Below are 11804 nucleotides of genomic sequence, written 5' to 3'. Positions count from 1 at the left end.
TTTCAATCTGGTTGTCCTTAATGAGATTTTGAGTGTATGAGAAGAATCTAGGAGGTATGTGTTTTGTTCGGTCACTTTTGATATACCCTTCTTTCATCTGTGCTATGCAAGCTGCATTATCTTCATAGATAGTTGTTGGACTTTTATCGCGTTCCAGTCCACAAGAATCAGTAATGAATTGTGTCATTGATCTCAACCAAAAACATTCCCGAGTAGCTTCATGTAATGCAATCACTTCGGCATGATTTGATGATGTTGCAACAAGTGTTTGTTTTTGAGAACGCCATGATATTGCGGTACCTCCATTTAGGAATACATATCCATTTTGAGATTTAGCTTTATGTGGATCAGATAAATAACCTGCATCTGCATAACCAACCAAATCTTGTTTTGATTCGTTAGAATAAAATAATCCTAAATCAGTAGTTCCTCGAAGGTATCGAAATATGTGTTTGATCCCATTCCAGTATCTTTTGGTATGAGCTGAGCTGAACCTTGCCAACAAATTAACTGCAAAAGAAATGTCAGGTCTTGTACAATTTGTAAGATACATAAGAGCTCCAATTGCACTAAGATATGGTACTTCTGGTCCCAGGATATCTTCATGGTCTTCACAGGGACGAAATGGATCAGTGTCAACATTAAGTGATCTAACAACCATAGGAGTACTTAATGGTTTTGCCTTGTCCATATTAAAACGTTTTAAAATCTTTTCAGTATATGTTGTTTGATGTACAAGTAAACCATTAGGCATATGTTCAATTTGTAAACCAAGGCAATACTTGGTTTTTCTGAGATCTTTCATTTCAAATTCTTTCTTTAGAAGTTGAATGGCTTCATGGATCTCTTTATTTGTACCTATGATATTAAGATCATCAACATAAACAGCTATGATCACATATCCGGATGTTCTTTTCTTAATGAAAACACATAGGCAAATAAGATTATTAGTATACCCTTTGCTTATCAAGTAATCACTTAATCGTTTATACCACATGCGACCTGATTGTTTCAACCCATATAAAGACCTTTGTAACTTGATTGAGTACATTTCTTTGGATTTTGCATTGGTTGCTTCTGATACCTTAAATCCTTCAAGTATCTTCATATATATATCGCTATCAAGTGATCCATAAAGATAAGCAGTCACAACATCCATAAGATGCATTTCTAAATTTTTAGAAACTGCCAGGCTGATTAAGTATCTAAAAGTAATTGCATCCATAACAGGAGAATAAGTTTCCTCATAATCAATTCCTGGTCTTTGAGAAAAACCTTGAGCTACAAGTCTAGCTTTATACCTTGTAACTTCATTTTTCTCATTTCTTTTTCGCACAAAAACCCATCTATATCCCACAAGTTTCACATCTTTAGGTGTGAGAATGATAGATCCGAAAACTTTTCTTATATTGAGCGATTCAAATTCGGCTCGTATTGCTCCTTTCCAATGATCCCAATCATGTCTATTTTGACATTCCATGACAGATTTTGGTTCTGGATCATCATCATCATTCATGATGTCATATGCAACATTATATGAAAATATCTCATCAAGATTTTTCATTTCATTTCGGTTCCATAATATTTTTGAATGTGCATAATTGATTGAAAATTCCGTATTGACATCATCAATCTCCTCTGCAGAAGGAGTATTGATTTGTAGTTCTTTTTGAACACTTTCTTTTACCTTATTATCAGCTGATTTTCTTTTTCGAGGATTTTTATCTTTGGAACCAATTGGTCTCCCACGTTTTTGGCGTGGCAAAGACTCAAGAATGACATTATTGCCAGTTTTTGGAATTTCAATTCGAGCTGGAGCATTTGCTGCTGGTATATATGATTTAGTCACTCTTTTTGTATCTGTAAATGCATCCGGCAATTTATTCGCAAGTTCTTGCATATGCATTATTTTTTGAACTTCGGTCTCGCATTCTTTTGTGCGAGGATCAAGATACATTAATTGAGGTTCACACCATGAAACATCATTTTCTTTATTTTTTATTTCTCCCCCTAATCTAGGGAATAATGTTTCATTAAAGTGACAATCAGCAAAACGTGCTGTAAAAACATCACCCGTCATGGGTTCAATATATCTTATTATTGAAGATGTTTCATATCCAACATATATTCCCATCCTTCTTTGAGGACCCATTTTAGTGCATTGTGGTGGTGAGATAGGGACATAAACCGCACAACCAAATGTTCTAAGGTGGGAAATATTTGGCTGATGGTCAAAAGCAAGTTGCAAGGGAGAATATGTATGACTTGCACTTGGTCTAATGCGAATCAATGATGCAGCATGCAAAATTGCATGGCCCCATACAGATACTGGGAGTTTTGTTCGCATTATCAATGGTCTAGCTATTAGCTGCAATCGTTTAATTAATGATTCAGCTAAACCATTTTGTGTATGCACATGGGCAACGGGATGTTCAACAATAATCCCAATAGACATGCAAAAGTTATTAAATGCTTGAGACGTAAACTCACCGGCATTATCTAGTCTCACCCTTTTAATAGTATAATCAGGGAAATGTGCTCTCAATTTAATAATTTGTGCAAGAAATTTTGCAAATGCCATATTTCGACTTGATAATAGACAAACATGAGACCATCTACTAGATGCGTCTATTAGAACCATAAAATATCTAAATGGTCCACATGGTGGATGAATTGGTCCACATATATCATCTTGAATTCTTTCAAGAAACATTGGTGATTCTTTTTCAACCTTAAGAGGTGATGGTCTTATTATCAACTTTCCAAGTGAGCATGATGTACATGGGATAAGTGCATCATGAGGGATCCTTTGATCCGCTAATGGATGTCCATGTGTATTTTGTATTATTCGTTTCATCATTGTTGATCCTGGGTGGCCTAATCTCTCATGCCACAAACTGATCATTACAGGATCACATGATTTTTCTTTAACTACCACATTTACTTCAGGTACATTTATATGTGTATAATGTAAACCAGAATGAAGTCTTGGTAGTTTTTCAATTACACGATTCTTATCAGTGATACTTAAATATTTTTCATTTTCTGTTGTCACTGACTGATAATCATATCCATTTTGGTATATGTCAGAGAAACTTAACAAATTTCTCTTTGACATGGGAGAAAATAAGGCATTATTTATCATAAAATTCGTACCATTTGGTAACATGAATTTTGCCTTTCCCATTCCTTTTATTAAGTCCACAGGACCTGATATAGTATGTATAGTTCCTTCCGTTGCTTTCAAGTCTGTGAAATATTTTTTAGATTTGAGTATGGTGTGAGTAGCACCACTGTCTGCAATACAAATATCTCCACCATTTGACTGATTTCTTACTCCGGCAGTATACATCGTGAACTTCAAAAAAAAATATGAGAAACAAATAATGAGTACATAATTCATCAATATATTACATTCAAAACATGTTACAAACGATAGCACATAATAAGGAAATATGTAGTAAACTAGATATGGTGTAGATTGAAAATCTACAACCATTTATTTAACGAGAACATATAATAGGATATCTATATATATAGATATTAGAAATTTATTCATTAAAGTAGTCACAAGTTGGTTCAGTGATTTTTGTATCAAGGTCATCCACAAGATTTGCTTCTTTTCCTTTTCCCTTTAGGGATTCTTGATACCGATTAACAGAATATTGATTTGTTCGGCAGTTTTTAGACCAGTGGCCAATTTTACCACATCGGTAACAAGAATCTTCAACATTCTTTGAAGAGCCTTCTTCAACATTGTGATTTGTGAGATTGTATGGTGTTTGGATTTTATAATTTTGTGGATTATTATTTCTTTGTCCACGACCACCACGACCACGACCACCACCACGACCATTACCATAAGGGTGATTTCGAACATAATTATGATTTTTATTATTGTTATGGTAATTTCCATGATGATGGTTTTGGCCAATTTGGCTACGACCTTGTCCACGCCCTCGTCCATGTGCATTTCTTCTTTTATTATTATTATTGTTAATAACATTAGCTTCAGGAAATGCTACCGCACCGGTAGGACGAGATTCTTGATTTTTCATCAGTAATTCTTTATTAACTTCTGCAACTAAGAGATAAGTTTGAAGTTTGGAAAAAGTTTTATAATTCTGCAATCTTAAATTTTCTTGCACAGTTATGTTTGCAGAATGCATTGTGGAGAAAGTTTTCTCCATCATATCAGCATCACTTATTTCTTGACCACAGAATTGAAGCTTTGAACGGATCTTGAACATGGCCGAGCTGTATTCACTTACCCTTTTGAAATCTTGGAACCTTAGATTTCTCCATTCTTCCCTCGCAGCTGGGAGTAATATTTCCTTTTGATTATCGAATCTACTCTTGATACTTTCCCATAAAACATGTGGATCTTTGATAGTGAGAAACATATGTTTTAAGGTGGTATCAATATGTTTGCGAATAAAAGCAATTGATTTTAATTTATCTTGATCGGAACAAGTATTGTTTTCTTTTAAAGTTTCTAGAATACCCAATGATCCAAGATTTATTTCTACGTCCATAACTCATGATGTGTAGTTTGTTCCCGATACGTCTAAGGCATCAAACTCAAGCTTTGATAAGTTTGACATTTTCTATTTTCAGAAAGATGAACAACATAAATCATAATCATAATCAATTTTTTTCATAGACAAATAACAACATGAAATTAGAATTAGTTTAGATTCATAAGTAGCAAACAAAGGAATAATGGTATGATTACAAATAATAAAATCATAAGGGAAGGATAAGATATAGGTTCATCTAGTGGTGTACAAGCAACAAGGATGATAGCTATTATGACCAATACAGTAGGAAAAATCATCCTTGAGTTAATCATCTTTTTAAAAAAAAAATTGAGAGTAGTAATTTGAGAAAATGAAGATTGATTTGTGAAAATGTGAAAACGGGGATGTTTAATTTATATTTGAAAAATATAGTTGTTGTAACGTCGTCAGTTGACGTTAACAATCGTTATGTATATATGACCTTTGTAACGTCGTTAGTTGACGTTAACGAATAAAGTCACTATATCAAAACGCGTATGAGTAATATAAAGGACAAGATTTTTTTTTATATCATACGTAAAGAAAAAAAAACAAAAGACAAAATCTTTCAAAAAGATACGGAGTATATATATGAGATCAATTTATCAACTTGTTAATTTTGAAAATCTTATGTATTTAAAAAGTCGTATTTTTCAAATACTTTAGGGGTATGTTATGTAACTTATAATTAATAATTTCTATCATGTCATTTTCATGTGAATAGTAAATTAATTAATTTCGTTTCATTTACTATTCATATGAATAGTAAATGAATTAATTTCGATTTACTATTTTGTTACTTGAGTAATATATATACATCATATATATATATATATATTTTATTTGACGTCTCGGTGTATATGTGTGTGACCCCGAAGGCTCAAATAAAAATAAACATTAGTATGCATGAAATAAATAATGATTAATTGCATAAGTAATCATAAATGTTAGATAACATAAATATAAATGTTAGTGAAGTTAATAAGAGTTAGATTACAGAAATATAATTCAGGCGGTATAACCAACCATATATAACATAAATATAAATGTTAGTGAACATAACTGTAAATGTTAGTATACATAAATAAATGTTAGATAACATAAATGTAAATGTTAGTATACATAAATAAATGCTAGATAACATAAATGTAAATTAGGCGACAGTGTCGACCATATATCATTTAGGTGGTATAACCGACCATATATTAGTTAGGTGGCAGGGCCAACCATATTTAGTATAAATGTTGAGATAATCGTGCTGATAACGTGTTATAATTTAGCAGTATAACTACCTTTAGTGGTCTGGTTCTTGATTGTAGGCTATTGATTATTAGAAGATAAAAGAGAGGGAGAGAGTATATTATAATTTTTGGTACATTTGATTTACATTCATCGATCCTTACTTATACTACTCAAATTCCACTGAACAATTCATTCATGAGATATCAAATAGGATTTGCTTTTTGACTTTATGTACAAATTTGTCGGCCACTTTTTTATGTCTTATAACAACATTAACATTAGGAATGAAAATACAGCAGTATAAGCTCATGGAATTTTTTCAAATATAGTAAAAACTGATATGACTTTTTATGTATATCATGGATTTCCATCTTTACTTGTATGTATTTGTTGTGATTAAGAGGGGATCGCCTGGACGTTGGTACAAACAGAAATTTGAGAGAAAATAACTCTATTACTAACAAAAATAGATTACACGAGTATTACAAAACTCATACAAAAAAAAAAACTCTCAAAATAACACATTAGGGATTCTCACCACTATCTAGGGATGTATTCACTCAAACTCACACACACTAACTAGGTTGTGATTACACTTTTTCTGAATGCTATTACAATGAAGGTTTCTACCTCTATTTATAAGAAGATTCTGAGGAGGTGAAATGGTGTGAACGGGATGGTGTGAACGCATAAAATGGTGGCTAGCCGTAATTGTTTTCAACTTTGCTACTTCCATATGAGTTGTCAAAGTTGACTAGCCGTCATTGTTTTCAAGTTTGCTTCTTCCACATGAGATGACGACATCTAGAAGAAACTAGAATGAGGTATCTAGATGATAGACATCTAGAAGATACTAGATTACGGCTGGAAGCGTTATCAGTATTCATGTACCATATTTGAATATTTGCAGATAAAGAGTATGTTAGGGACATTCTTTTTCTTTTTAATTACGAGTATTTGTTAGGGACAATGTAATGAACACATAAAATAAATTAACTACTACTTACGTAAGTGATGAAATTTATAACCTCTTAAAACGAGGTGCAGCAAAAAGGCGTAATTACAACAGGCACTTATTAAACAAACACAGCAGATACTTTCATTGGGTTTGACCCTTGACCCATTAGAATTAATAATTAAAGGTTGACCTAACAAGATTATGAATTTGGCATAATCGCCATAAATTTCATTGATGAGGATAAAATGTTTCTACAGTACAAATGAAGAAGAATACAGCCCTTTTATAATATCTCTATGTCTATCAGCTAACTACCACTAACTACTAACTAATTTGTAACTAACTCTCTAACAACCAATAATACATATTTAGTGAATAAATTAAATACAATTACAATTAGTAAAATGTTTTTGTCTCTTCATGTATTGTGATGAGAGTGAGTTGACCACAGCTTTGACTTTGTGATTTGCTTCATCTTCATATATCTCTTTATCCCCCCCCCCCAAAGTTGGCAATGTGTATGGGTCACATATGCCAAACTTGATGATACAAAGTATGAAATGGAGCTTTGTTGAGTGGCTTGGTGAGAACATCTGCAATTTGTGCTGTAGAAGGGATGAAATGAATAGTGAGTTGACCAGCTTTGACTTTATCCCTGACAAAATGGCAGTCAATTTCAATGTGTTTGGTCCTTGCATGTTGTACAGGATTTGCTGCTAGGGCTATTGTGGAGGCATTATCACAGAAAATATGGACAGGTGTGGTAGTAGGAACATGTAGGTCATGTAATAAACTCTGTAGCCATGTTATTTCACAAGTGCAGACTGCAAGTGCCCTATACTCTGCTTCAGTGGATGATGTAGATACCACAACTTGCTTTTTAGATTGCCAGGAAATTAAACAAGAACACAAGTAAATGCAGTAACCTGTTACAGACCTTCTAGAAGTAGAACATTTGGCCCAATCACTATCACAGTAGGCCTGTAAAGATAGTGAAGTATGTTGTGGAAAGTGTAAGCCTTGTCCATGAGACAACTTGAGGTATCTAAGTACTTTGTATAAAGCCTGAAGATGACTTGTTTTAGGGGATTGACTAAACTGACTAAGTATTTGAGCTGCAAAGGACAAGTCAGGCCTAGTGATAGTGAGGTAAATTAGTTTGCCAACAAGTATTCTGTATTGGGTAGCATTAGGTAAAGGTTCACCAATGTTGTCTATGAGATTAATGGTTGGATCTAAAGGGATATTAGATGGCTTTTCATCAAGTATACCAGCTAAGTGAAGAAGTTCTAAGGCATATTTCCTTTGTGACATTGTAATACCTTGTGAGTTTCTAAGGAATTCGATCCCTAGATAGTAATGTATGGAACCAAGGTCTTTGATGCTAAAAGTTGTATCAAGCTGCTGTTTAACATCAGAAATGAGTGAGGGATTGTTACCAGTAAGAAGCAAGTCATCAACATAGATGACTAGGGCCAAAAAATTGGTACCCTTATTGTATGTGAGCAAAGAGGTATCTGCATAGCTCTGTTTAAAGCCATAAGATATCAGAAAATCAGTGAGTTTAGTAAACCACTGTCTATTAGCCTGTTTCAAACCATCTAAAGACTTTTGTAATTTACAAACATAGTTTGGTGGAACAGATTTGGTATATCCCTGTGGTATGTGCATATAACTTCTTCATTTAGATCACCATGGAGAAATGCATTATTGACATCTAGTTGTTCCATTTCCCAATCATGATAAGCTGTAGTTGCAATTAGTGCCCTAACTGTTACCATTTTTGCAACAGGTGCAAAGGTTTCTTTATAATCTGTTCCTTCTTTTTGAGTGAAGCCTTTTGCTACTAATCTTGCTTTGAACCTTTCCACAGAACCATCTGAGTTGAATTTGATTCTGTAAACTCACTTGCAGCCAATGGCAGTTTTATTTGTGGGTAGTGGTGTAATTGTCCAGGTATTATTGGATTCAAGGGCTTGCAGCTCTTTTGTCATTGCTTCAACCCATTTTACATGTTTAGATGCTTGTGTATAGGAATGTGGTTCCACAAGGGAATTGTTAGTGCAGATGATATGTCTAGTGGTAGGTGAGATAATGTTTGAGTAATTAATGTATTTAGAGTGATGGAATTTTGAAATGGAATTTACTTTTGAGTTTGGAAATGTGCAATGATAGTCTTTGTATTTTGTTGGGAATGTGTGTGATTTGGTAGATGTTCTTTTGGTGGGTTGAGTAGGAGTGGAAGTGTGGTCAGTATTAGGGTTAGAGTTAGTGTAGAATTGAGGATTGATTGGAGATGTATTGTGTGTTGTGGATGTAGAAGTGTTAGTTGGAGAATGATCATTGATATTTGGATTTGGTGAAGATTGAGGTGATTGTGTAATAGTTGGAGATTGAGTTTGTGCAGGATTTGTTGATGAAGGTGGAGATGTTTGAGTTATATTGGTGGATGGAGCTTGAGTTATGTTTTGAATTGTTTCAGAATGAGGGATAGGTACAGATGTAGGTATTGTTTCAGATGTGGTGTAAGATGGGAGTTTGGATTTAAATGGAAAAATGTTTTCATTAAATAAGACATGCCTGCTTGTGAAGCCTTTGTGATTTTGGAGATCATAGAGTATGTAACCTTTTTGTGTGGTGGAGTAGCCAAGTAGGACAAAAGGAATGGATCTGGATTGAAATTTGTCTGTTGAATGAGTGTGTGCATAGGCTTGACAACTAATGATTCTGAGATGTGAGATGTCAGGTGTTGTGTTGTAGAGTAGTTCATATGGACTTTTGTGTTGAAGAGGTTTGGTGGGTAATCTGTTGATGAGATAGGTGGCTGTGAGGATACAGTGTCCCCAAAGATGAATTGGAATCTCAGATTGAAACCTTATAGCCCTTGCTATTTCCAAAAGTTTTTTGTGTTTTCTCTTCACTCTTTCATTTTGTTGTGGTGTGTATGGATAGCTTGTTTGGTGTATGATTCCATTTTGGTTGAAAAATTCATTTAGAGTTTGATTTAGGAATTTTGTTCCATTATATGTTCTTATAGTTTTGATAGATGGTTGAAAGTGATTTTTGATGTAGGTATGGAATGTTTTTATGTGTGAAATAGCATGATGTTTGCTAGGTAACAAATAAGTCCATGTGGCCCTAGAGTAGTCATCAACAACGGTGAGTAAGTAAGTACAATTATTCATTGTTTTGTGTTTGTATGGACCCCACATGTCCATATGTACAAGTGAGAATGCAGAAGATGCATGAGAATTACTAACAGAAAAAGGTAGTGAGTGTTGTTTTGATAAAGGACAAATATTGCAACTAGCAGTTGTGTATGTACATTTTATTACCGAATGTAAAGGTTTGATAGACTTCATGACTTGAAAGGATGGATGTCCAAGTCTGGAATGTCATAGAGTAGTTTCATCAGTTGTAGATGTGGTGAGCTGGTTTGTGATGTGACTGGAAGCCTTAAGTTGTTGATGAATCACATAAAGACCATTACAGAGGGTGCCATGTACAATCCTCTTGTTGTGGTCCTGAAAATAGCATGATAGAGGTGTGAATAGTACAGATAAGGGAATGTGTTGACCTAGTTTGCTTACAGAGAGTAAGTTATATGAAAAGCTACGTATGTAGAATAAATCATGAAGGATTATGTTTTGGTTAATGGTGACAGAACCAATTGTGGCTACAGAGGTGTTATGACCATTAGGTAAAGTGACAAGAATAGGTGTGTGGCTATTGTGAATATTGTGCATATTTGATAAAGAGGTGGATATGTGGTCTGTGGCACCACTATCCACTACCCAAGCATCTTTAACATGTGCTATAAGTGAAGCAATAAACCTGTATTTCTGTGATGAAATGTGTGATGCAATGAGTTTATGAGTACCTGCAGATGTGCCAGGTTCACCGTCCCTTTGAGAATTCTGCATCATGATTAACACTTGGTTTAGCTGGTTTTGTAACTGATCCATCCTAGCATTCATTGCCATTTCAGTGTTGCCATCATTTGTGGTTACCAAGTTGACACTCTTCGATGGTGTCGTGTATTGAGGTGATGTTTTATTTGGAGGTGTATATTTGCTATGTAATGGATAACCAACTAGATATCCTACAATCTTATAGCACTCTTCCTTTTGATGCCCTTCTAAACCAAAATTACCACACAAGATTCCTTTCTTGAAGTTGCTCTTTCTTTCCTGTTGTCCATTAGCTGTTGAGGTCCTCCTAGGGTTCCATCTTGAGGTGTTGCTATTGTTAAACCTGTTGTATTGTGAAGAGCTTGAGTTGTTGTATTAACCCTGTGCAGAGAGTGCAACAGATATGCTAGGTTTAGTAGTTATGAAATCCTTTTGCCTTTCTTCTTACCTAATCATTCCATAGGCCTTGTTGACATTTGGTAGAGGCTGCATTAATAAGATTTGTCCTCTGATATTCGAGTAACACTCATCAAGTCCCATCAAGAACTGCATGAGCCTTTTCCTTTGATCCCTTTCTATGTTCAGTTTTCCATTTTCACAAGTACAGACACAAGTGCATACATATGGTGCCTCTATAGCATCAATTTCATCCCAATATCCTTTAAGTTTGTGATAGTATACCTCAATTGAACATTGATTCTGTTTGAGTTGTGCAATTTCATTAGACAAGTGATAGATTCTGTGGCCATCAAGCTGAGAGTATTGCTCCTGAAGCACCTTTCATAGTTCATTTGCAGTGTTGACAAAATTGAGTGAGTTACTGATCTGATCCGTCATCGTGTTGAGTATCCATGATATAATCATGTCATTTTTCCTCTCCCATAGTGCTCTTGTTCTTGAATTAGTTTCTGGTTCAGCAAGTTCACCTGTAACGATCTTCAGTTTGTTCTTTGCATTTAAGGCAATCATCATAGATCGCTTCCATGAGCCATAGTTATCGGAACCAGTAAGCTTCTTTGATATGAGAATCAAGCATGGATGATCATTTTTATGGAGGAATAGCGGATGATTGGGTGAATTATGGTCCTCTTCGGTGAGATTTTCAGTTGAATTGTGAGTATTGTTGATCGACAT

The 11804-nt window shown here is 34.5% G+C and overlaps 1 protein-coding gene across 1 annotated transcript; it reads right to left on the bottom strand.

Annotated features, from left to right (window-relative positions):
* Positions 1-10154: 10154 nt before the first annotated feature.
* On the bottom strand, positions 10155-11804 carry LOC139875942 (uncharacterized). The gene is made up of 3 exons (XM_071863238.1): positions 11492-11804; positions 11119-11329; positions 10155-11013 (listed from the first exon to the last, which is right to left on the bottom strand). The coding sequence occupies exons 1-3, from the start codon at positions 11802-11804 to the stop codon at positions 10155-10157; spliced, it is 1383 nt and encodes a 460-aa protein (XP_071719339.1).

The sequence above is a fragment of the Rutidosis leptorrhynchoides genome, chromosome 11, assembly GCF_046630445.1.
Source record: "Rutidosis leptorrhynchoides isolate AG116_Rl617_1_P2 chromosome 11, CSIRO_AGI_Rlap_v1, whole genome shotgun sequence".
NCBI classification, from domain to species: Eukaryota; Viridiplantae; Streptophyta; class Magnoliopsida; order Asterales; family Asteraceae; genus Rutidosis; species Rutidosis leptorrhynchoides.
Note: the sequence above shows the minus strand (reverse complement) of the source record. Positions and strands in the feature narration are given on the sequence as shown.